The sequence below is a fragment of the Ranitomeya variabilis genome, chromosome 1 (genome assembly GCF_051348905.1).
Source record: "Ranitomeya variabilis isolate aRanVar5 chromosome 1, aRanVar5.hap1, whole genome shotgun sequence".
Classification (NCBI taxonomy): domain Eukaryota; kingdom Metazoa; phylum Chordata; class Amphibia; order Anura; family Dendrobatidae; genus Ranitomeya; species Ranitomeya variabilis.
The window spans coordinates 803,086,048-803,113,669 of record NC_135232.1 but is presented as its reverse complement, the minus strand read 5'-3'; the positions used below and the strand labels follow the sequence as shown (position 1 = coordinate 803,113,669).

At 44.4% G+C, this 27,622-nt stretch overlaps 1 protein-coding gene across 1 annotated transcript in view; it reads left to right on the top strand.

The window, feature by feature from the left end:
• LOC143769084 (calcyphosin-like protein) overlaps positions 1-27,173 on the top strand; it is a 39,107-nt gene extending 11,934 nt beyond the window's left edge. The window contains exons 2-5 of the mRNA XM_077257700.1: positions 13,906-14,049; positions 22,916-23,093; positions 26,147-26,356; positions 26,437-27,173. Of these exons, the coding sequence (XP_077113815.1) occupies positions 13,913-14,049; positions 22,916-23,093; positions 26,147-26,356; positions 26,437-26,538 (627 nt within the window). The 5' untranslated portion in view covers positions 13,906-13,912 and the 3' untranslated portion in view covers positions 26,539-27,173. The remainder of the gene's footprint in view (positions 1-13,905; positions 14,050-22,915; positions 23,094-26,146; positions 26,357-26,436) is intronic.
• Positions 27,174-27,622: the final 449 nt, after the last annotated feature.

The window sequence follows — 27,622 nt, the reverse complement described above, 5'->3', positions numbered from 1 at the left end:
TAACAACCCCCTAACTGGAGTGAGAATTTCAACTTTTAAAGGGAATCTGTCACTAGGTCTTGGCTAACCGATCTGTGCGCATCATGATGCAGGGGCAGAGACCCTGATTGCAGCGATGTATCACTTACTCAGCTGCTTGCAGCAGTATTGATAAAATCACTGCTTTATCTGCTGCAGAGATACCAGCTCTCTAAATGCTAAGCTCTGTATAACCCTGCCCACACTATTGATTTGACAGCTTTCTATGTACACTGTGCATAGGCAGAAAGCTACCAATCAGTGGTGTGAATGGAGTTATACAGAGTTTATCAATATGGAAGACTACATCAAAGCAGATTTACTAGTCCTCTAGTGATAATCTCCTGCTAATAAACAGTGATTTTATCAAAATCAGACCAGTAAGTGACACAACGATGGAATCAGGGTCTCTACATTATGCTGCACTCAGATTAGGTGGCATTGGTAACAGCTTTTCTTTAAGAAGTTGCAAATCATAAATCTGGCCTACAGATTTTTTGCATAGTTCACCTTATCCATTTTTCACCCAGTTTTCATAAATGCCAAGAGTCGCACAACATAGCCAAAATGGTGAATTTATTTGCAGAAAGGTGCAAAACAATTCATGAATTTTAGACACAATAAAACTGGTGCAAAATTCATGCTACATTCCTTTCCCCCACTATCTTTTCTGCAGTATGCAAAGCATTGTTCTAGTTAACCCCTTCGTGACAGTGCCATTTCCCATGTTTTGTTTTTTTTTTCATTTTCATTTTTTCCTCCCTTTCTGCCTAGTGCTAAGGTTTTCTATTTTTCTGGCCATACATCCATATGAGGGCTTGTTCTTTTGTGGGATGAGTTATACTTTTGAATGAGACCATTTATTTTACCATATAATGTACTGGAAAATGGTGAAAAAAATTCCAAGTGCAGTGAAATTGTAAAAAAAAAGTGCAAAACTACAATTGTTTTTTTGTTTTTTTTAATATTTACATTGTTCACTATATGGTAAACTGACATGTCATTATGATTCTCCAGGTCAGTATGAGTACATAGATACCAAACATATATATTGTTTTTTTACTTACGTAGTGAAAGAGGAAATTTGCATGAAAAAACTTTTTTGCTTTAGTCACCGTTTTCCAAAACCTGAAAGTCTTAATTTTTGGGGATTTGGGGCTGGGTGACAGTTTTGGGGGGTTTTTTTGCGCACTGAGCTGATTTTTTTAACTGATACCATTTTGGTGCACATACAATGTTTTTGTCGCCTCTTATTGCATTTTATTTCACTGTTGCAGAGGCCAAAAATTAGAGTAATATTGATTTTCTTTCTCGTTATGCTGTTTACCGATTGGACTAATTTATTTATATTTTGATAGATCTGACATTTCTGAACTCAGCGATACCAAATATGTTAATTTTTTTGTTTGTTTTAATTTCAACGAGGCAAAAGGAGGGTGATTTGAACTGTTGTGTTTTTTTTATTTTTTTTCATATTTTAAAAAATATACAGTACCGTATATGTTTTTTACTTTATTTAATAGTCACTTTAGGGCACTTGAAACTGTCCGATCGCTTGTGCTCTACAGAGCAGGGCTTTAACACTGTCAGTGACTGACAGAGGGACAACAGCCATGGGTGGAGTACCAATCCATCCGCGGCTGTTAAAAGCACATGATGACTGGTTAAATCAGCCATCATGAACGAGGAAAAATGCAGGCTTGGCGTGTGAGCCTGCATCAAAGTCAGGGACACGACATATTACGTATATATACATCATATGTCATGAAGGGGTTAAATGCCTTTTGCTGTATGGTGGATTGTTGTGAATTTGGATTCTGGGCTCCCCCGGTGGCTACTGGTGGAATTGAACTGGTGTCTTCATCTTCTCTGCTCACCTGTTCCCATCAAGATGTGGGAGTCGCTATATAACCTTGCTGCTCTGTTAGTTTCTTGCCGGTCAACAATGTTATCAGAAGCCTCTCTGTGCTTGTTCCTGCTCCTAGACAACTACTAGATAAGTTGGACTCTTGTCCATGTTTGTTTTTGCATTTTTGTTCCAGTTCACAGCTGTAGTTTCGTTACTGTGTCTGGAAAGCTCTTGTGAACAGGAATTGCCACTCTGGTGTTATGAGTTAATGCCAGAGTTTTAAAGTAATTTCTGGATGGTGTTTTGATTAGGGTTTTTAGCTGACCATGAAAGTGTCCTTTCTGTCTTCTGCTATGTAGTAAGTGGACCTCAAATTTGCTAAACCTATTTTCATACTACGTTTGTTGTTTCATCTTAATTCACCGCCAATACATGTGGGGGGCCTCTGTCTCCTTTTGGGGTATTTCTCTAGAGGTGAGCTAGGACTAATATTTTCCTCTGCTAGCATTATTTAGTCCTCCGGCTGGTGCTGGGCATCTAGAATCAACGTAGGCATGCTACCCGGCCACTGCTAGTTGTGTGTTAGGTTTAGTTCATGGTCAGCTCAGTTCCCATCTTCCAAGAGCTAGTTCCTATATATGCTTATGCTATGATCTCTTGCCATTGAGATCATGACAGTTTGACCGGCCCACTAAAGGGTTAAAATCCTTGGCTGAGAAAGGAGAGAAATAAGTAGTCTGCTGAAATTTTTTTTTTTTTTTTTTTTTTTTTCTCCCCTTTGAATGGCTCTGTGTCCACCTGTTTGTAATGGATCTTCAGAGGGTAACTGCAGGTTTGAATAATCTCGCCACGAAGGTACAAAATTTGCAAGATTTTGTTTGTCATGCACCTGTATCTGAGCCGAGAATTCCTTTGCCGGAATTTTTCTCGGGGAATAGATCTGGGTTTCAGAATTTTCGAAATAATTGCAAATTATTTTTGTCCCTGAAATCTCGCTCTGCCGGAGACCCTGCACAGCAGGTCAGGATTGTGATTTCCTTGCTCCGGGGCGACCCTCAAGACTGGGCTTTTTCATTGACACCAGGGGATCCTGCGTTGCTCAATGTGGATGCGTTTTTTCTGGCCTTGGGGTTGCTTTATGACGAACCTCATTTGGAGCTTCAGGCAGAAAAAACTTTGATGTCCCTATCTCAGGGGCAAGATGAAGCGGAAATCTACTGCCAAAGATTCCGTAAGTGGTCTGTGCTTACTCAGTGGAATGAGTGCGCCCTGGCGGCGACTTTCAGAGAGGGTCTCTCTGATGCCATTAAGGATGTTATGGTGGGGTTCCCTGTGCCTGCGGGTCTGAATGAGTCCATGACAATGGCTATTCAGATCGATAGGCGTTTGCGGGAGCGCAAACCAGTGCACCATCTGGCGGTGTCCACTGAGAAATCGCCAGAGAGTATGCAGTGCGATAGAATTCTGTCCCGAAGCGAGCGGCAGAATTTTAGACGGAAAAATGGGTTGTGTTTCTATTGTGGTGATTCTACTCATGTTATATCAGCATGCTCTAAGCGCACTAAAAAACTTGGTAAATCTGTTTCCATTTGCACCTTACCGTCTAAGTTTATTCTATCTGTGACCCTGATTTGCTCTTTGTCATCTATTACCATGGACGCCTATGTCGACTCTGGCGCCGCTTTGAGTCTTATGGATTGGTCCTTTGCCAAACGCTGTGGGTATGATTTAGAGCCTTTGGAGACTCCTATTCCTCTGAAGGGGATTGACTCCACCCCATTGGCTAATAATAAACCACAATACTGGACACAAGTAACTATGCGTATTAATCCGGGTCACCAGGAGATTATTCGCTTTCTGGTGCTGTATAATCTACATGATGATTTGGTGCTAGGATTGCCTTGGCTGCAATCTCACAACCCAGTCCTCGACTGGAAAGCTATGTCTGTGTTGAGCTGGGGATGTAAGGGGGCTCATGGGGATGTACCTGTGGTTTCCATTTCATCATCTATTCCCTCTGAAATTCCTGAGTTCCTGTCTGACTATCGTGACGTCTTTGAAGAATCCAAGCTTGGTTTGTTACCTCCGCACCGAGAGTGCGATTGTGCCATAGATTTAATCCCGGGTAGTAAATACCCAAAGGGTCGTTTATTTAATCTGTCTGTGCCTGAACATGCTGCTATGCGTGAATATATAAAGGAGTCCTTGGAAAAGGGACATATTCGTCCATCGTCATCTCCCTTAGGAGCCGGTTTTTTCTTTGTGTCAAAAAAAGACGGCTCTTTGAGACCATGTATTGATTATCGGCTTTTGAATAAAATCACTGTTAAATATCAATACCCATTGCCGTTGCTGACTGATTTGTTTGCTCGCATAAAGGGGGCCAAGTGGTTCTCTAAGATTGACCTTCGTGGGGCGTATAATTTGGTGCGAATCAGGCAGGGGGATGAGTGGAAAACCGCATTTAATACGCCCGAGGGCCACTTTGAGTATTTAGTGATGCCTTTTGGTCTTTCTAATGCTCCGTCAGTTTTCCAGTCCTTTATGCATGATATTTTTCGCGATTATTTGGATAAATTTATGATTGTGTATCTGGATGATATTCTGATTTTTTCGGATGACTGGGACTCTCATGTCCAGCAAGTCAGGAGGGTTTTTCAGGTTTTGCGGTCTAATTCTTTGTGTGTGAAGGGTTCTAAGTGTGTTTTTGGGGTACAGAGGATTTCCTTTTTGGGATATATTTTTTCCCCCTCTTCCATTGAAATGGATCCTGTCAAGGTTCAAGCTATTTGTGATTGGACGCAGCCCTCTTCTCTTAAGAGTCTTCAGAAATTTTTGGGCTTTGCTAACTTTTATCGTCGATTTATTGCTGGTTTTTCGGATATTGCTAAGCCATTGACCGATTTGACTAAGAAGGGTGCTGATGTTGCTGATTGGTCCCCTGATGCTGTGGAGGCCTTTCGGGAGCTTAAGCGCCGTTTTTCCTCTGCCCCTGTGTTGCGTCAGCCTGATGTTGCTCTACCTTTTCAGGTTGAGGTCGACGCTTCTGAGATCGGAGCTGGGGCAGTGTTGTCGCAGAAAAGTTCTGACTGCTCCGTGATGAGGCCTTGTGCCTTCTTTTCCCGTAAATTTTCGCCCGCTGAGCGGAATTATGATGTTGGGAATCGGGAGCTTTTGGCCATGAAGTGGGCTTTTGAGGAGTGGCGCCATTGGCTTGAGGGGGCCAGACATCAGGTGGTGGTATTGACTGACCACAAAAATTTGATTTATCTTGAGACCGCCAGGCGCCTGAATCCTAGACAGGCGCGCTGGTCATTATTTTTCTCTCGGTTTAATTTTGTGGTGTCATACCTACCGGGTTCTAAGAATGTTAAGGCGGATGCCCTTTCTAGGAGTTTTGAGCCTGACTCACCTGGTAACTCTGAGCCCACAGGTATCCTTAAGGATGGAGTGGTATTGTCAGCCGTTTCTCCAGACCTGCGGCGGGCCTTGCAGGAGTTTCAGGCGGATAGACCTGATCGTTGCCCACCTGATAAACTGTTTGTTCCTGATGATTGGACCAGTAGAGTCATCTCTGAGGTTCATTCTTCTGCGTTGGCAGGTCATCCTGGCATTTTTGGTACCAGGGATTTGGTGGCAAGGTCCTTCTGGTGGCCTTCCCTGTCACGAGATGTGCGAGGCTTTGTGCAGTCTTGTGACGTTTGTGCTCGGGCCAAGCCTTGTTGTTCTCGGGCTAGTGGATTGTTGTTGCCCTTGCCTATTCCTAAGAGGCCTTGGACGCACATCTCGATGGATTTTATTTCAGATCTGCCTGTTTCTCAGAAGATGTCTGTCATCTGGGTGGTGTGTGACCGTTTCTCTAAGATGGTCCATTTGGTTCCTCTGCCCAAGTTGCCTTCTTCTTCCGAGTTGGTTCCTCTGTTTTTTCAAAATGTTGTTCGTTTGCATGGTATTCCTGAGAATATCGTTTCTGACAGAGGGACCCAATTCGTGTCTAGATTTTGGCGGGCATTCTGTGCTAGGATGGGCATAGATTTATCTTTTTCGTCCGCTTTCCATCCTCAGACGAATGGCCAGACCGAGCGGATTAATCAGACCCTGGAGACATATCTGAGGTGTTTTGTGTCTGCTGACCAGGATGATTGGGTTGCTTTTTTGCCATTGGCGGAGTTCGCTCTCAATAATCGGGCCAGCTCTGCCACTTTGGTGTCCCCGTTTTTCTGTAATTCGGGGTTTCATCCTCGATTTTCCTCTGGTCAGGTGGAATCTTCGGATTGTCCTGGAGTGGATGCTGTGGTGGAGAGATTGCATCAGATCTGGGGGCAGGTGGTGGACAATTTGAGGTTGTCCCAGGAGAAGACTCAGCTTTTTGCCAACCGCCACCGTCGTGTTGGTCCTCGGCTTTGTGTTGGGGATTTGGTGTGGTTGTCTTCTCGTTTTGTCCCTATGAGGGTCTCTTCTCCTAAGTTTAAGCCTCGGTTCATTGGCCCGTATAAGATACTGGAGATTCTTAACCCTGTTTCCTTCCGTTTGGACCTCCCTGCATCCTTTTCTATTCATAACGTTTTTCATCGGTCATTATTGCGCAGGTATGAGGTACCGGTTGTGCCTTCCGTTGAGCCTCCTGCTCCGGTGTTGGTTGAGGGTGAGTTGGAGTACGTTGTGGAGAAAATCTTAGACTCTCGTGTTTCCAGACGGAGACTCCAGTATCTGGTCAAGTGGAAGGGATACGGCCAGGAGGATAATTCTTGGGTGAATGCATCTGATGTTCATGCCTCTGATCTGGTTCGTGCCTTTCATAGGGCCCATCCTGATCGCCCTGGTGGTTCTGGTGAGGGTTCGGTGCCCCCTCCTTGAGGGGGGGGTACTGTTGTGAATTTGGATTCTGGGCTCCCCCGGTGGCTACTGGTGGAATTGAACTGGTGTCTTCATCTTCTCTGCTCACCTGTTCCCATCAAGATGTGGGAGTCGCTATATAACCTTGCTGCTCTGTTAGTTTCTTGCCGGTCAACAATGTTATCAGAAGCCTCTCTGTGCTTGTTCCTGCTCCTAGACAACTACTAGATAAGTTGGACTCTTGTCCATGTTTGTTTTTGCATTTTTGTTCCAGTTCACAGCTGTAGTTTCGTTACTGTGTCTGGAAAGCTCTTGTGAACAGGAATTGCCACTCTGGTGTTATGAGTTAATGCCAGAGTTTTAAAGTAATTTCTGGATGGTGTTTTGATTAGGGTTTTTAGCTGACCATGAAAGTGTCCTTTCTGTCTTCTGCTATGTAGTAAGTGGACCTCAAATTTGCTAAACCTATTTTCATACTACGTTTGTTGTTTCATCTTAATTCACCGCCAATACATGTGGGGGGCCTCTGTCTCCTTTTGGGGTATTTCTCTAGAGGTGAGCTAGGACTAATATTTTCCTCTGCTAGCATTATTTAGTCCTCCGGCTGGTGCTGGGCATCTAGAATCAACGTAGGCATGCTACCCGGCCACTGCTAGTTGTGTGTTAGGTTTAGTTCATGGTCAGCTCAGTTCCCATCTTCCAAGAGCTAGTTCCTATATATGCTTATGCTATGATCTCTTGCCATTGAGATCATGACAGTGGATGTTCCCCTTTCTGGAGCATTTTCCCTCTTTCACTGTATATTACACTATGGTATCTATTTGTAAAGGATGGAGAATGTTGGCGAATTAGCAGCAGTAATTACACTGCGTTATAAATGGTGCATTTTATTTCTGGTGTCTGATCCCATTCCGTACATTCCTCGATGAAAACAAATATCAACAAGGGAATTCACAGGAGAGGAAAAAATCCTCAGGGATCATTACAATAGCAACAGAAGCTAAGAAACCATGAAAAGCTGAGTCACTGAACTAACATATACGCCTTCCAGAGGAAAAGAAGAATAAAATCAAGATTGCTCCAAAATGTAGTTGATGTTTTTTACTCTTCCTTAAAGGGGTTCTCCAAATATATGACATTATTTGATGACCTATTCTAAGGATTGGTCATCAATATCAGTTCAGTGGGGGGTCCGACATCTGGTACTACCACTGATTAGTTCTAGTGGAGCATGCATGTTTAGAGATAAGAGACAAGTGTTTCATGGAACAGGTGGGAAAGATGTAACATTAATACTGCTACCTGGACAGAAAGTGAATTCTTCTTGCCTTAAACAAAATGTAAAGGGGTATTCAAATCCATCTCCAAGATCCTATCACAATATGTAGTGGGTGTAATAATAACAATATTAAACACCTTTAATTAGAAATATAGTATAGTTTTTCTGATTCGCTATGTTGCTTACCCTATGTGCAGGGCATTGCAGTAGCTTAGATATCATTGGCTATGACCACTAATAACTAAATGTCATTATATGAATGGTCGTACCAATGCGCTACACATAGGGTAAGCACAATAGCAAATCAGAAGAACTATACTACGGTACATTTCTCATTGGAGATATTTGCTATTATTACACGTACTACATATTGGGATATGATCGTGTAAATGGGAATACCCCTTTAATACAATAAAACACTTATACATTCAGGTTTTTACAGAATTATTAAAGTGATATCAATGAGTAATACACTATGTGACATTTAAAAGCCAGAGAGAAACTGATTATTAAGTAGGCTGATGGCTCAAGTAACTGATTTGGGTTTTTATCTTCCCAGAATTCTTTTAATGTAATGCAAATACAAACCTGTTCCACTCTATCGCCATCATGTAAGGCTACTTTCACACTAGCGTCGTTTGGAATGCGTTGCAATGCGTCGTTTAGGAGAAAAAACGCATCCTGCAAAGTTGTCTGCAGGATGCGTTTTTTTACCCATAGACTTACATTACCGACGCAATGCGACGTATTGCCACACATCACAACCGTCGTGCGACGGTTGAGTCATGTTTTGGCGCACCGCCGCCACAAAAAAAGTTATATGTAACTTTTTTTGTGCATCGGGACTGCCATTTTCGACCGCGCATGCGCAGCCGAAACTCCGCCCCCTCCTCCCCGGACCTTACAATGAAGCAGCGGAAGCGTCTTAAGACTGCTTCTGCTGCCAATGTCGGGCATTTTTTGCACAGTATGCGTCGGTACGTCGGGCCGACGCAGCGCTACTGCCCCTTACCGACGCTAGTGTGAAAGCAGCCTAACAAGGGTGAGCTGCTGTGGTGCGCAGGAGTCTGCAAAGGCTTAAATGAGTTATCTAAGGCTACTTTCACACTAGCGTCGTACGAAGCACGTCGCAATGCGACGTGCCGACGTACCGACGCATACTGTGCACAAAAAACACAACGGGGGCAGCGGATGCAGTTTTTCAACGCATGCGCGGTTGGAAAAGGCGGACACGACGCACAAAAAAACGTTACATGTAACTTTTTTTGTGCCAACGGTCCGACGCAACATGACGCATCCGTCGCACGACGTATGCAACGTGTGGCAATCCGTCGTAATGCGTCGCTAATGCATGTCTATGGAGAAAAAACGCATCCTGCGGGCAATTTTGCAGGATGCGTTTTTTCTCCAAAACGACGCATTGCAACATGCGTCGTACGACGCTAGTGTGAAAGTAGCCTAATCTTGTTTCTTCAGAAGCACATCGCTCCCCTGCCGCCAGACTTCTTGGTGCACTCCTGGAGAATGACAGTTTTGGACCACTGGATTGGTGGCCGCTCTTCTGGACTGTGTGCTCTAGGGTGCTGCCATTAGAAGCCGCTTTGTCTCCGCAGCATTGTAGGAGACGAGGAACTTTATCTCGTGAAACGATCACAATAAGCAGATATAGATAGTCGCTGACTGTGATCCGAAAATGTTATTTTTATTTTTTTTAGCATGGGAGAAGCAAAGTTGGCACTAAAGTGATCCAGCCAGCTTCAGAGCTACTCTTGCAAGCTGTATAGCAAACAGCGTGCCCGGTGCCTAAGAATTCAGCCACCTCTGCAGTGGTGACCAAAAACCTAGGCAATGAACAGTTAACTAGAGCATTAAGAATTCCTCCATTTTTTGAATGGAGAGGATTTTTAAGAAGAGGTAAATTGTAAAGTTGCTTATTTTTACTTTGCAGAGTGCTTTGCAATTTTACCACTTATAAAGTTAACAAACCCTACAAAGGCATATAATTGACCTATTGGTGAGGGTCTGACACCCAGCTCTACCATAATCAGCTCCGTTGTCAGCAGGATATAAACATTCATTGAAGCTGAATGTGTAGCAGCCACTGCCGGGTATTGAAGATCAGCTCCTATTTAAAGGGAACCTGTCACCTGAATTTGGCGGGACCAGTTTTGGGTCATATGGGCGAGGTTTTCGGGGGTTTGATTCACCCTTTCCTTACCCGCTGGCTGCAATATTGCCTTGCGCTGGCGTGTACTCCGGAGGACAGAGAATGAACTTCAATCCAATATTGCGGCCAGCATGCAGCCAGCGGGTAAGGAAAGGGTGAATCAAACACCCGAAAACCCCGCCCATATGACCCAAAACTGGTCCCACCAAATTCAGGTGACAGGTTCCCTTTAAGAAAATAGCAACTGGTGTACCAAACAGGGCAGGAGCGTCAGCTGCGCATGTCAACTGTGCAAAGTAGGACTTGGCATGAAACTAGAGGCAGTAAAACTCTTAAGTAAGAGCATACCGTATTTTTCGGATTATAAGATGCACTTTTTCCCCCAAAATTTGGGGGTAAAATGGGGGTGCGTCTTATAATGCGGATATACCTTATCGGCTTGCTGTTGCGGGTGTCCCGGTGGTTCTGCTGCGCTGTGTCCTGGTGGCGGTGCTGTGCTGTGTCACCGCTGCTGCGGGGGGCTCTGCCAACATTTTGTGAAAGTTCAGAGCCCCCCGCAAGTTCTTCCATGGTTTCCATCCTGACTCCTGTGCAGCGGCGGTGGACGACTCTGGGAAAATGGCCACCGGGAGGCGGTGCATCCGCAGATCAAGATCTCGGCGCTGAGATCTCATCTCCCGAGATCTCGGCACCGAGGCCATTAACCCAGAGTCCACCGCTTTACTCTTCTCCACAACTTTATCCCTGACCTTCCTCTTGTGTTCCTTGGTTTTCATGATGCTGATTGATACCTAATGTTATCAAACATACCTTCACAGAGCAGCTGTAGTTCTACTGAGAATACATTACACACAGATGGACTCAATTTACTAATTATGTGACTTCTTTAGGCAATTGGTCACTCAGGATTTAATTTAGTGCTATCAGACTACTGGGGCTGAATACGAATGCACGTCACAATTTTCATATTTATATTTCTTAAATAATTAGAAAACCATGTCATTTTACACTTTGTAAATATTTGCTACTTTGTGTTGGTCACACACAGGGTTGGACTGGCCCACCAGAGAACCGGAGAAACCTCCGGTGGGCCCTGACTTCTCCTTCAGGAGAGTTAATAGTGCAAACCTTGCCGCTGCTATTGGGCTCTTGAGAAAGGTGGGCCCTAAGAATCAAATCCTCTGGTGGGCCCAATATTCTTCAGTCTGACACTGGTCACACATATATAAATACTTTTTCAAGGCACTGTATAACTATATTTCACGCAATTACATGAACTGTATATAGTCACAACCCCCTTTATCTATAGTTCAGGTGCATGTGCAAAGAATGCTAGTTCACAGTGTGATTTTATGTTTATGAAGTGTTAAAGCACAAAAACGAATGTGTCAGAATGTCACCAGAGGTGTTTGTGAAGGGCGCTGACTGACTGGCTTCTCTCAAAAACGAAGCTAACACACTTCTCTGTCATGGTTGATGCACTAAAATTAGTCAGTCAGTGAGCCCCTTCATGTCATTTACCTCGCTAGTGACATATTAACACAGAAACTTGTGACAAACTCAAGACAAAAGTGGAACTGCTAGGAGTGTCGCTGCTAACTTGTGATTAGAGCACATTTATTAATTCAAGTATACTTTAGAGGGAATCTGTTAGTAGAATCCACCCACCTAAACTGTCTATATGGGCACGTAGGTCATAGGAAGCTGAATAAAATTCCATCTTGATATCTGCACTACGATACAACGTTTTATTCCAAAGAAATCCTCAGTTTTCTTAATATGTAAATGAGCTGTTAAGATCTACGGGCCGGATATTAATTTTCCTAAAACTCTGCCTTTAGAGCTTATAGTAAATGAAAGGGGGAGTTACCAGTGTGAGACATGTAGATCAGGAATGTGGTCTGTTAATCATTACATATCTCACACTGGTATCTTCCCCTTTCATTTAAAATAAGCTCTAGAGTCAGATTCTCTGGGAGATCTATGTCCAGCCCATAGATCTTAATAGCTCATTTGCATATGAGAAAAACATGGATTTCTCTGTAATAAGACATCAAATTACAGATATGAAGTTATAATTTTATTAACATTTCTTTGACCTCAATGCCCTTATAGATGTTTTTGGGTATGTTCCCACGTTCAAGAATTGCTGTGCGTTTGACACTGCGTATTTAAAGGGAACCTATCACCCCGTTTTTTAAAGATTAGATAAAAATAGTGTGAAATAGGGGCAGAGCTGGGCTTTACATTAGTGCCTTTTTGGTGCCTTTACACCCCCGTTAGGCTGCCGAAATACCTTTGTGAAGTGGCCGTTTTCTGCTGTCACTCAAGTTGGTCAGGTCGGATGGGCGTGGTCACAGCGCTGTTTGTCCCCCAGGATCCTGCTCATCATTACGTTGGTGGCGTAGTGGTGTGCGCATGTCCAGCAGGCGAATCCACTGCCCAGGAGATGAATAACAGCGCGGTCTTCGCTATTCAGCCGTTTACCGGTGGGCGCGGCCATCTTTCCTGTGGCCGCGCCTGCGCAGATGGAGCGCTCTGCTGCCCGCGGCTTCAGGAAAATGGCCGCGGGATTCCGCGCGTGCGCAGATGGAGATCGCGGCGGCCATTTTCCTGAAGCCCCGGGCAGCAGAGCGCTCCATCTGCGCAGGCGCGGCCACAGGAAAGATGGCCGCGCCCACCGGTAAACGGCTGAATAGCGAAGACCGCGCTGTTATTCATCTCCTGGGCAGTGGATTCGCCTGCTGGACATGCGCACACCACTACGCCACCAACGTAATGATGAGCAGGATCCTGGGGGACAAACAGCGCTGTGACCACGCCCATCCGACCTGACCAACTTGAGTGACAGCAGAAAACGGCCACTTCACAAAGGTATTTGGGCAGCCTAACGGGGGTGTAAAGGCACCAAAAAGGCACTAATGTAAAGCCCAGCTCTGCCCCTATTTCACACTATTTTTATCTAATCTTTAAAAAACGGGGTGATAGGTTCCCTTTAAGCAGCATCAAAACCGCAGTGGCCAAATGTTACATCATGGTGGATGGGATTTCTAGAAATCCCATGTCCATTATGCGTCCACAGTCGCCTGCAGATCATCCGCGGAGACTGACATGTGGTGCGTCTTTCAGATCCGTAGCATGTCTTGAAGATTGTGAGGCCTTGCAGGCAGGGTCCTCTCTCCTTCTCTACCAGTGGTGACTTGTATTGCTACTGTACTTGTTTTTTTATTATGTATACCCCTCCTCACATGTAAAGTGCCGTGGAATAAATGGCGCTATAATAATAAATAATAATAATGTCAATTTCTCTTGTGGAGACACTAGTCTCCACAACAGAACTGAATGTATTGGATGTCGTTAATATGCATGCTTCAGTAAACACATGCAGATTTACCTGTGTGAATAGAATGCAGCGTTTTTGATGCAGTGAATATACGCTGCATGCTTGCGGATTTAATGCAGAATTGATGCGGATTTCGTGCTTATTATTTGTGGATTTGTTGTGGATTGTCATGCCTTTTTTGATGTGCGGATTTGCCTTCCTCAATGTATAGTCAATGGGTGCAGAAACGCTCCCTTTCCGCACAAAGAATTGACATGTGCACAGCAATTCTCAAATTCCCATTGACTATCATTGTTACTGTACTACACTGAGGATTTGATGCAATTACGCGAGTCCCAAAAACGCTGCAGAAATGCATCAAAATCCGCAACGTGTGCAACTATCCTATCTGAAATGCTGTTGCTTTTTTCTAGGAACATCATGGCTGCAGTATCCCAATTAGAGCGAGATATGATATCTAAAGCTCGACGTCAGATTCCCCAGTGTCAGGACCCTGTAGAGAGGCTGAGGCTGCAGTGTCTGGCAAGAGGGGCATCTGGAATAAAAGGTCTTGGCAGGTAAGCTCACAAAATGCTAGCTCCTAATCTGTCTATGCTTTATTTAGTCATATCTGATAATAAACAGTCATAACAGAAAATATAATTGTTTATTGGTTACTATCTAATGGCCAAGCTATATAAGGTACAAAGGTAGCAGTCACACCCCATTACTGGTGCCTGAGGGAACCCAAAGTCTCCTTGTCCACATAACTACCATATATACAGGTATTAAAAATGGGAGTCCATAAGTTTTAGGGTATGACATTTTGATAGTATGTTTCACCCAACTTATTATCTTCTGCTTGCTAAAATTATATATTCTATTACTAAATAACCATTTTAATCATTATCTACTGTAATGGGGTAATGTAATATGTATAATATGCAGCTGTTTATGGCTGTACATGTAAGGCTATGTTCACTGCGTCTAAAGCATTGACGTCTATTGAACATAGGTATATCCACATCTGTTCACTGAACCATTCGGATTTACCGTATCCAATACATTCTATTGTTGAAATTTCTCTTTCGGAGACTAGCGTCTCCGTTAATACCTCCCGTGGCTCCAGGTGTAAGGCTAAGTACAGCATAGTCCTTGCAGATACTGGGCTGTGTGTACAGACCCAACAGTCTTTTGGCTTTTCTCCTTCTATGTCCTTTATAAGAAAAGCATGATGGCAAATAAGTTTGCTGTCCCTGTCCATATTTAAAAGTTTATCCAGTGTCTCTGTAGGGTGCAATTCTTGCTACTCCCAGCAAGGTACCGTATATACTCGAGTATAAGCCGACCCGAGTATAAGCCGACCCCCCTAATTTTGCCACAAAAAACTGGGAAAACTTAATGACTCGAGGCCTAGGGTGAAAAATGCAGCAGCTACCGGTAAATTTAAGTAAAAGTAAAAGTAAAAATAGATACCAATAAAAGTAAAATTAATTGAGACATCAGTAGTTTAAGTGTTTTTGAATATCCATATTGAATCAGGAGCCCCATATAATGCTCCATAAAGTTTGATGGGCCCCATTAGATGCTCCATATTAAAATATGCCCCATATAATATTGCATAAAGGGTAATAAGGGCCCCATAAGATGCTCCATAGAGACATTTGCCCAATATAGTGCTGCACAAGTGTTATGGCCCCATAAGACGCTCCGCACAGCCACTTGCCCCTTATAGTGCTGCACAAGTGTTATGGCCCCATACAGATACTCCATACAGCCACTTGCCCCTTATAGTGCTGCACAAGCGTTATGGCCCCATACAGATGCTCTGCACAGCCACTTGCCCCTTATAGTGCTGCACAAGTGTTATGGCCCCATACAGATGCTCTGCACAGCCACTTGCCCCTTATAGTGCTGCACAAGCGTTATGGCCCCATACAGATACTCCGCACAGCCACTTGCCCCTTATAGTGTTGCACAAGTGTTATGGCCCCATACAGATGCTCTGCACAGCCACTTGCCCCTTATAGTGCTGCACAAGTGTTATGGCCCCATACAGATGCTCTGCACAGCCACTTGCCCCTTATAGTGCTGCACAAGTGTTACGGCCCCATACAGATGCTCTGCACAGCCACTTGCCCCTTATAGTGCTGCACAAGTGTTATTGCCCCATACAGATGCTCCGCACAGCTACTTGCCCCTTATAGTGCTGCACAAGTTTTATGGCCCCATACAGATGCTCTGCACAGCCACTTGCCCCTTATAGTGCTGCACAAGCGTTATGGCCCCATACAGATACTCCGCACAGCCACTTGCCCCTTATAGTGTTGCACAAGTGTTATGGCCCCATACAGATGCTCTGCACAGCCACTTGCCCCTTATAGTGCTGCACAAGTGTTATGGCCCCATACAGATGCTCTGCACAGCCACTTGCCCCTTATAGTGCTGCACAAGTGTTACGGCCCCATACAGATGCTCTGCACAGCCACTTGCCCCTTATAGTGCTGCACAAGTGTTATTGCCCCATACAGATGCTCCGCACAGCTACTTGCCCCTTATAGTGCTGCACAAGTTTTATGGCCCCATACAGATGCTCCGCACAGCTACTTGCCCCTTATAGTGCTGCACAAGTGTTATGGCCCCATACAGATGCTCTGCACAGCCACTTGCCCCTTATAGTGCTGCACAAGTGTTATGGCCCCATACAGATGCTCCGCACAGCTACTTGCCCCTTATAGTGCTGCACAAGTGTTATGGCCCCATATAGATGCTCTGCACAGACACTTGCCCCTTATAGTGCTGCACAAGTGTTATGGCCCCATACAGATGCTCCGCACAGACACTTGCCCCATATAGTGCTGCACAAGTGTTATGGCCCCATACAGATGCTCCGCACAGCCACTTGCCCCTTATAGTGCTGCACAAGTGTTATGGCCCCATACAGATGCTCCGCACAGACACTTGCCCCATATAGTGCTGCACAAGTGTTATGGCCCCATACAGATGCTCCGCACAGCCACTTGCCCCTTATAGTGCTGCACAAGTGTTATGGCCCCATACAGATGCTCCGCACAGCCACTTGCCCCTTATAGTGCTGCACAAGTGTTATGGCCCCATACAGATGCTCCGCACAGACACTTGCCCCATATAGTGCTGCACAAGTGTTATGGCCCCATACAGATGCTCCGCACAGCCACTTGCCCCTTATAGTGCTGCACAAGTGTTATGGCCCCATACAGATGCTCCGCACAGACACTTGCCCCATATAGTGCTGCACAAGTGTTATGGCCCCATACAGATGCTCCGCACAGACACTTGCCCCATATAGTGCTGCACAAGTGTTATGGCCCCATACAGATGCTCCGCACAGCCACTTGCCCCTTATAGTGCTGCACAAGTGTTATGGCCCCATACAGATGCTCCGCACAGCCACTTGCCCCATTTGCTTTTGCTGCCATAAAAAAAAATCACATACTCACCTCTCCATCGCTCAGGACCCCAGCACTTTTACCTGCTCCTCGTGCGGCTCCGTCTTCGGCACTGACGTTCAGCAGAGGGCGCGCACTGACTACGTCACCACGCCCTCTGACCTGAGCGTCACTGCCAGAGGACGATGAAGACAGAGCCGCACCGGAACGAGGAGAGGTGAATATCGCGCAGCGCAGCGCTCCCCTTCCCCGTATACTCACCTGCTCCTGGCGCTGTGTCCCTGCTTCTTCCCCGGCGCTGCATCTTCTTCCTGTATTGAGCGGTCACCATTACCGCTCATACATTAATGAATATGCGGCTCCACCTCTATGGGAGGTGGAGCCGCATATTCATTTCTGTAATGAGCGGAACCATGTGACCGCTCAGTACAGGAAGAAGATGCAGCGCCGGGGAAGAAGCAGGGACATCCAGGGACCGCGCCGGGAGCAGGTAAGTATAATTACACAGCCCCCGCCCCCCTCACCTGCCGTGCCCGGGTATGACTCGAGTATAAGCCGAGAGGGGGACTTTCAGCCCAAAAAAATGGGCTGAAAATCTCGGCTTATACTCGAGTATATACGGTAATTTGTAGAACAGTCACTCTGCCGGTGAAATAACCTTTTTGCAGTGACTGGCGTGGATCCAGGTGGGGTTTCCCTGAAGTTTCACTGAGGTGGATGTGGTCAAACCATGGATCTAGGCTCCTCTCATGCACGATTGCAATTGCATTAGGATCTGGAATGGATGAGTACACATGTTTATGTACCACATTAAGACTTTTCTGCAAGGCCTGGGCATAGGCTGTCATAGCACCATATTGCATTTGTAGCACTTGTGGAAAGTACAGACCCATCTTTGGTGCACTACCAAACAGGACTTCAAAAGGAGACGAGCCTGTCTTTCTATTTGGAGTGTGTCTGACTGACAAGAGTGCAAGAGACAAGCACTGTACCCAGATCTTTCCTGTGTCTGCCATGGCCTTTTGAATTTTTAGTTTAAGTGTCCCATTTAACCTTTCCACTTTCCCACTACTTGGTGGATGATATTATGGATGAAATGCTTGCTGTATTCCCAGGGCCTGCATAATTTTCCTTCATTATTTCTCCAGTGAAACGTGTACCCCTGTCACTTTCTATGGTTTCTGGGATGCTGTATCTGCAGATCAGTTCTGTCATCAGTTTGTCTGCAGTAATTTTAGCATTAACACATTTTACCGGATACAGTTCCAGCCAACCAGAGAAGAGATCTACACATACTAGGACATATTTATAAACTCCTACCTTGGGTAGCTGTATGTAGTCAATCTGCAGTCTCTGAAATGGGTACAGAGGCCTTGGTGTCGCTTTCCTATGGACTTTTACTGATTTACCTGGGTTGTGCTGTGCACAGATGACACAGGACTGCTCGTGTTTCACAGCTGGGTACCTGAAACCAGGAGCAATCCAGAAGGCATTTACTATGGTACAAATGTGACGTTTTGAGGCATCAGTGAGGCGATATATTGCTTTTGCCATTACTAGGAACAGAGACCTCAGTAAACACAATTTATTCCTATTTTCCCATACTCCATTTGAGCTCAGGTCCCATTCTCCCCCAGTATTCCTTCTCTGTTTGGGCACCCTATTGCTGGAGAGATTTTAGGACATCTAGGCTCATTGTGGCTGGAATTCACTGACTCCCCGCCATCGTCCTCTGTTCCCTAGGCTGGCTTGCTGCTGTGGCTCCACAGGGTCCTGGTCATCACAGTGGTATTGCTTTTCTCCCAGGGAGAGTGATGCTACGTTTGGAGGCAAGGAAGGATAACTGCATCCAGGTATCACAAACATGCAACACATTCATACTCCAGGCCACCAGGGGGAGCTTTTGATCCTATTTACTAGGTGACTCCCCACATATATATATAACTGGTAGTCTGTAGGGAAAGTTAGTCAGTCCTTCAGGGAAGCTGTTCCTGGCAGGAGCGGATTCCTGTCAGAGGACAGAGGAGAGGGACCACGGAGCTGTGCATGCCCTAAGAGCTGCAGCTCCCAGAAAAAGAAATTTTGAAAGCAGAATTGTATTGCAGCGGGCGTGAAGGAAAGAAAGGCACAGGAGAAGATACCAGAAGGGGACCAGCCAGGAGCAGGCTGCCTCCTTCTGAGGCGCAGAACACCGGTAGCAGGAACACCGAGGTAGTAAGGACCTCTATGCCTTACTTCAGAGGCCGGCAGGACAGCTAATTGCACGTTACTTGTCCGCACCTACACCCAGGAGGCACGGTGGCACCCCTCAAAGGCCGGGGCGTGCTAGAGTCCCTATACAGTTATATGAGAAAGTTTGGGCACCCCTATTAATCTTAAGCTTAATGTTTTATAAAAATTGTTTTTTTTTTGCAACAGCTATTTCAGTTTCATATATCTAATAACTGTTAGACACAGTAATGTTTCTGCCTTGAAATGAGGTTTATTGTACTAACAGAAAATGTGCAATCTGCATTCAAACAAAATTTGACAGGTGCATAAGTATGGGCACCTCACCAGAAGAGTGACATTAATATTTAGTAGATCCTCCTTTTGCAAAAATAACAGCCTCTAGTCGCTTCCTGTAGCTTTTAATGAGTTCCTGGATCCTGGATGAAGGTATTTTTGACCATTCCTCTTTACAAAACAATTCCAGTTCAGTTAAGTTTGATGGTCGCCGAGCATGGATAGCCCTCTTCAAATGATCCCACAGATGTTCAATGATATTCAGGTCTGGGGACTGGGATGGCCATTCCAGAACAGTGTAATTGTTCCTCTGCATGAATGCCTGAGTAGATTTGGAGCGGTGTTTTGGATCACTGTCTTGCTGAAAGATCCATCCCCTGCGTAACTTCAACTTTGTCACTGATTCATGAACATTATTGTCAAGAATCTGCTGATACTGAGAGGAATCCATGCGTCTCTCAACTTTAACAAGATTCCCGGTGCCGGCATTGGCCACACAGCCCCAAAGCATGATGGAACCTCCACCAAATTTTACTGTGGGTAGCAAGTGTTTTTCTTGGAGTGCTGTGTTTTTTTGCCGCCATGCATAATGCCTTTTTGTATGACCAAACAACTCAATCTTGGTTTCATCAGTCCACAGGACTTTCTTCCAAAAAGAAATTGGCTTCTCCAAATGTGCTTTTGCATACCTCAGCCGACTCTGTTTGTGGCGTGCTTGCAGAAATGGCTTCTTTCGCATCACTCTCCCATACAGCTTCTCCTTGTGCAAAGTGCATTGTATAGTTGACCGATGCACAGTGACACCATCTGCAGCAAGTTGATGCTGCAGCTCTCTGGAGGTGGTCTGAGGATTGTCCTTGACTGATCTCACCATTCTTCTTCTCTGCCTTTCTGATGTTTTTCTTGGCCTGCCACTTCTGGCCTGAACAAGAACTGTACCTGTGTTCTTCCATTGCCAATCTGTGAAGGTCCCTTCATCAGTGTAATTTTTCTTGGACTGCGCATAACACTTCCTGAGTCGCCCGCCACGGCCGTGGGGTATTCGGTACCAAGTCCTGCTGTTTCAGGGGGATGTCACGGTGGCGACCCGGTCCGTGGCCCAGGGCGCCCATGTAAAAGGGAAAAATCTTTAAAGGGAATAGAGTTTATGTTCGTGATGCCACCTGTGGTATTCAGTCAGGGTGACCAACACTGCTTTAAGGGGTCCGCTAAGGTGATGTTATGGCAGCTAGATGGTATGCCTTCCCACAGGTGAAGTATATCCCCAGGGCTTTCCAGTATGTAGATAGTAGAATGGTGAGAGGTGCAGTGAAGAACGAGGACACAGAATTGCAGTCTCTTTACCTTGTTTACTGTTGGTTTCAGCAGCCACAGTCCAGAGCACCAGATCACAAGGCAGGTAGGGTCCGGCTGGTTTGGAGGCAAGTCCAGAGTCCCCTTGTCCAGGTGGAAATAAATAGCCTTCCCTTGCGCTGTAGTGGTGTAGTCCCTTACTGCTAAGCTTCTTGTAAGGTCCTCACACATGTGGTGTTTCTCTCTCTCTCTGTCCCCCGTATAGGATAGGACAAAACCCGTATGACTGGTGACTTGAGCCTGTTTATAGGGTCTCTTAGATAACCCGGCTCTGTGTGGTGTCACCGTGCCTCCTGGGTGTAGGTGCAGACAGGTATTGTGCAATTAGCTGTCCTTCCGGTCTCTGAAGTAAGGCAAAGAGGTCCTTACTACCTCGGTTTTGCGGCTACCGGTTATCTGCGGCTCAGAAGGAGGCAGCCTGCTCGGGGCTGGTCCCCTTCTGGTATCCTCTCCCGTGTTTTGCTTTCCTGCACGCTCACTGCCAACGTATTCGGCTTCCTATTTGTCTCTTTCTGGGAGCTGCAGCTCTTAGGGCATGCACAGCTCCGTGAACCCTCTATCCTCCTCAGACGGCTGTCTGGAACTTTCTCACTCTCCCTACAGACTACCAGTTATATATATATATGGGGAGTCACCTAGTAAATAGGATCAAAAGCTCCCCCTGAGGAAAGCGACATTACTGTGACGACCAGGACCCTGGGGCGCCACACTTCCTCTAATAGCAAGTAAAGAGAATTCTGCTCCAGCTGCCCTGAGAGGCCATAACCTTGCTTGTCTCATGAGGAGAGAATCATTACTCTTATATGCACAATATACTGTGAACTTTGTCTTTAAGAGAGAAACTGTACTCAGGGTCGGACTGGGCCACCGGGGAACCGGAGGATTCTCCGGTGGGCCCGGACACCTGCTGCCATAAAGGTCCAGCAGCTGTCTAGGGCCCTCGCTGCTCCAGAGGTCCCCAGCCAGTGGGGTGTCGCTAATAGTGGCACACCACACAGCTGCTATGGGGGCCCCCGGTGCCAGCGGAGCAGCAGCAGGTGACAGGAAGCCTAAGCCTGTTTTCGCTGCTAAAGTGAAATGGGGCGTAGAGGAATTACTTCATTTCACTTTAATAGCGGGCAGTGTTTGCTGCAGACTGCAGCTAATACTGCCCACTATCAGGGCCCGGTGACCAGTGCCCCCACTCCCTCAGGGGCCCCCAGCCCACGCAGCTGCTATGGGGCCGTAAGCCAGGGGGTCACGGCGCCAACGCTGCCTCCCTGTGCGCATTAATGGAGGAAAGAGCGGCTGTTACAGTGGTGTCGCTTTCCTTTCGGGGAGGGTGATGCCATGCCTGGAAGTGAGGAGGATCCCTTTAACAGGTGCTACATACACGCAACATGTTCTGATTCCAGGCCAGAAGGGGGAGCTCTGAACCCAATAGCACATTCAAAAAAACAAAAATGGATTTCGGAACAATTTTTTTTAACCTTGTTGAATAGTTTTGTCTAGTTGAGGGCACATGGATCATTTAAAGAGGATCTCTTACAAGGTAAAAAATAGGCAGATTTTTTCTTTTGATTTGTGCCTGCTGTTCTCCTGTGTATTAATTTTTTTTAATCTTTTTTAAATCCACCATTTGGTTCCAGAGACATAGGCCTTTTTATTTAGTGTTCATCAATATGGTCTTTGTCAAGGGGGCATGGTGTTTAAATTTAATTATGTTTAAAAGGAACCTGTCAGGTAATTCATGCTGCCCAAATCGTGGGCAGAAAGAATTGAAGCTTGGCTGCGCAATTTCATCCAGGTATGTTACACACTGAAACGCTCTGGCTTTACAGAAAAAATATACTTTAAAAATACTTAAATGTACTTTTAAAACCTTCCCAGTGCCGTTGCAGATGACTGAGAGCTCTATCCCTGTGTACATGAGAGGAAGAGACTAGTCTCCAGTTCTGATCCCCAGTCAGATCTGTATATCTTCTTTGAAACTGCACCAGTCGAGCAGACAGGCTGTGATTCTCGCTGCCTGCGGTTTGGGCAGCATAATTTGCCTGACAGGTTCCCTTTAAGAATTGTGGAAATGCTCATGAAACAAATGTTTTTGTTGTTTTTTTGTTTTGGCTGAAACTTCTCTACTTGTCACACTGTTGTATGCTTTCTTTATAATAAAATACAGAGCTTTTCGTATCATGGATGATAATTACAGTAATTCATTGGATTTGGAAGAATTTACCAAAGGACTGCAAAACTACGGTCTCTCACTGCAACCAGAAGAAATACAGGACATTTTTGTGCAGTTTGACAAAAATGAAAATGGAACCATCAACTTTGATGAATTCTTGAATTCTATCAGGGTAAGAACAAATGGCAGACCATAATGGCTTCATGTATTTTGTGAATGCCTCACGTATTTGCTCTTGCAGAGAACTGTGTGGTACAACTATGCTGTAATATGTTAAATAATTATATTATACTCAACAGCTCTTTTACAGAAGTCATCCTCACTGCTCCGACATATGCACTAACTTTCAATGTTTTAAAACACATGTGGAAAAGCACCATGCATTTCATGCATTTTCATCGGCATTTTTTTGTAGTGTTTTTGGTAACATTATTAAAATAGTGAATACTTTTTCATCAAAAACAAGCCATACATGGAGCAAGACAAATTTTATAAAAACAAAAAAAAATGCCACAGACCTCCAAAACAAACACTGCAATTATGATAGACTCCTCGGTGTCCCTCCTGCTGCTGAGATCTCACACTGCTCGGTACAAGTTGCAGCTATCGGTCAGGCTGGGTGGCCTAAGACTGAAAACCGTTGGACTCATGAGCTCTCTTACTCTTTAGCTGGAATCCATCAAGGGCTCATTTTAAAATCAGGATAATACTGCTGTCCCAACACCGATTTTCAAAGTAAGTATATTAGCCTCATCAGGTCCAAGAAAGATAATCAATAATGTATGCAGCTTTTCTTCTGGCATCTGATAACAGATCTTTAAGAGGTACCAATCAGCATGCAAATTTCAAAACTGTGCTGTGTGTGAGGGTTATACTGTACAAAACAAAACTGATTGAATTTCTATAAATGTAACATAATTTTCACTAGAGATATGCACATATTGTGATACACAATACACTAACACAGTCAAGAATTTGCCCCTGCTGCAGAGACAAGTAAAGGAGTAAATGTTGAGATCAAGTCTGAGTAACTGAGGATCAAGTAAGCTGCGTAACATACAAATTATGCCTTTTAGAATAAATCATTATGCAGAACTACATAATATTAGGGCGGGTTCGGTGTAAATATACTATAAAATGGCCCACACAGTATGACATCTCTACCTCATCCAACAAATCGGAAATAATCAGAAACATTTGTCTGAAGAGGATTTGGATACATTAAATGTCCATGAAAAGGATTCACCTTTGCCATCCCCAGCATCACCAGAATAGCAGGTCAGCTGATTTTCCTTCTGACTTGTCAAAACGAAGAAGTGTAAGTAAAAGTGGACATCTCATGGGACTGCACGTTTGATCTACTTAGCTAGTTCCCCAACTTATCCTTCTTTATTTAGTGTGGCGGTCAGATGAGCAATGTAAGTGGTGTCCTTTAGTTACTCACCTCGTTAATCTCCAAATAAGTAAGATGCACATTTAGGCTGCGTTCAGACACAGCAGTCATGCTGAGGCTTTTAAAGGGGTTTTAAACTATTATTTCACCCCCTTTCCATATGTCCTAACGCTCCTAGCAATCAGTTTTCTAGCGCTTTTATTACCTGCGCTGCTTCCTGTGAGCGCATCTCTGTGTGGGTCATATGTTCCTCAGTTGTCATGCAGGCTCTGCTACTTCCGATCTGGAAATAGGAATCGGACAGTCCATCTGATTGGAGCCTTCTGATGCTTTGAAGCGCCAGCCCCATCAGTTGGCAAGTGATGCTATAGGATTTATAATACCAAGCATCAGCTGAAGGGCTGGCGCTCCAAAACTTAGTCTGGATCTAAGCAGGGGAGGAGAGTGAAGCCTGTGTTTGAAGGCTCAGACTGCTGTCACTCTTTGAAAGGTAGCTCCACCACCACCAATGACATTCTCTTAATTTCCTCTGATTACGGTTCCCAGATCCCAATGGTGTGAGCTACTGGAGACCGAAGGGAGGGGGGCTAACAGAATAGTACAAGAGCAATGTGGAGTGAAGAGAAACAAAAGGAAAAGAGAGAAGAATAGAGGATTGGAAGTTTAGAGCAGGAAAAAAGTAAGGGGGAAAGAGAGGAAAGCTAATGATATTTGCAGATAATGTGTAATGCAATAAGGCCAAAATGGCACAAAAAGTATATATATTTGTTTATACTCATAGTAGTAAGCTGGCAAATGTAAGTATGCGTTAAACTGTGCTGAAAGGACTGGGAAAAAAACATTGAGTCAAGTCACCGTGAGTTTTGTGCTTTTTAATAACCAGTAAAGGCTACGCAGACAGCTGTGAGCTGATATTGATAGGCTGGGAACCTTTATGGATATTGGCCCCTTCCTAGAATGATAACACCAGACCCCAGCTGTCTGCTTTCCCTCAGCTGGAAGTTAAAAATAAGTTGGACTCCACGTCGTTTTTTAAATGAATATATTTCATGCACGCTATTCACAGATGGCGGATGCTGACTACAACTTTCATCAGTGTCCCCTAGTCTGGCTGATCGCAGGGAGACCCTTAAGGGCGAGTATGATGATAGTTGTAGTCAGCAACCAGTGGCTGGGAAAAGCACTGACTGTACTTCTTTCCCCAGGGCAGTACTCCAGAGCATTTCATTTAATTCCGGGACGTGTCACACGGATGTAATCCGTGTATCATCAGTGTGCACGTGTATAGCATGCATTCCATCCGTGGTGCTGGAAAAAAAACATGCCTGCGAGTTTTTCACACGGAAAATATGACAAGTACGCACCACCACTGAATACAATGGGTGTGTGTCTCCGTATTTGCAGTCCTAAAAAACGGACTGCATATGGACATAAAAAGTGGACGTATAAAGGGGGCCTTAAATAGTAATTCCGCATTTTTCCTGAAAAATATTTAAATAGATCTCAAACAGTTCTTTCTTAACATTTTGCAAGAGTCCATTAAATCAATCCATCTTATGTCTAATTAAAATAGTTGTATCCAAAAGAGTAAGCATATTATCCATGAATAAAAAATGTAATATCAAACCTGGTGTGGTCAACCACAGGTCCCATGTAGCAACACATTTTATTCACTTATTGAGTGGGTATAGCCAATGTTCCTGCGCTTTGTCTCCATTATTATAATTACACAACCCATTGTAGCATTCATTGTATACTGGTTGTCATATGGACGTAACTGGTGTAAGATACTAAAATTGTGTTAATAATGCACGCAAATTCTGTCTCTGCAGCCTCCAATGTCCAATGCTCGCAGACAAGTCATAATAGAGGCTTTCCATAAAATGGATAAAACAGGAGATGGAAAAATCACTATTGAAGACCTAAAAGGAGTCTACAACCCAAAATCTCACCAGAAGTATAAGAACGGAGAATGGAATGAGAGACAAGTGTTCCAACATTTCTTGGAGAACTTTGATTCCCCCAATAATAAGGATGGACAGGTATGTCTGGTGGATAAATCACTATAGAAATATGCAGAGATATGAGACAGAAGTCACAACAAGTTGTCTTTTGTTCTCAGGTGACCGAAGAAGAATTCCTGAATTATTACAGTGGGGTCAGTGCCTCTATAGACAGTGACGCATACTTTGTGGTGATGATGAAGAATGAATGGAAAATTTAATATACTGTATGTGTTTCCTGTTATTGCATTATACTAAGTGCCCCTGGCACATACATATTCACTATATACCACCAACAAAATTACTTCTAATAAAGTGCACTACATCACCCCATTATTTTACATGAAGGAGCGTTCTACTGAAAATGTTTTATCCCAAATGTTTAATAAGCCTAATTCAATGATTCAATGGATAATCTTGTCATATATAACACACTCTGGCATTGCTCTATGCAGCATTAGAAGTAAAAAAAAAAAAGAGGGGTATTCTGACAATGGTATATCACTAGGATATGCCATGACTCACTGATCAGAGTAAATTTGCTGCATTCCCACCAATATTCCGAATAAAGGAGCATCAGTGCATATCTGCAAGGTGGACCATCTAGTCTCCTAATATGCAGGTAATTACTTGGTGTTTTAATTCTCATTATTTGTTGGATTGGCAATTACTTTATCCTCTTCTTTCTCATAAATGGTGAGGGTGTGCAATGGCGATGGCTTGGCAATTACTTTGTCCTCTTTTTTCTCATGCATGGTGAGGGCTTGCAATAGTGATGGCTTGGCAATTACGTTGTCCTCTACTTTCTCATGCAACAACTAGATCCCACAAAATATATATGTGAGAACAAGAAGAGATCCCAAAATCATTAAAAAACAGTATTTATTGGTAATTAGTTTAAAATACATACATATAAAAGAAAGCAAAAAAGTACAGTAGGGGACACCATAAAGGACACCAAAACACATATGCTACAATACAGGTATGTTGTATCACTAAACACACCAAATGGTGCACATAAAGCAATTAAACAAGGGATGACAAAATCTCTCCAATAAAAGTATCTAAATATTTAGCCTAAATATACCACCAACCTATGGAAAATATAAAATCATACCCAAATACAAAAGATGGAGGTTATTTTGTTTACTGTAGTTCATAATAGGTAGTCCGGTTACTACCAAACCGAGCACAATGGCTCATGGGTTATACAATCCCCCAAACCTTCCTAGACTAAACCATCTACAGCCACCCATCTGGTGCTAAGATCCAATATGGCATCACCTGTCATAATTCCCCCATAGT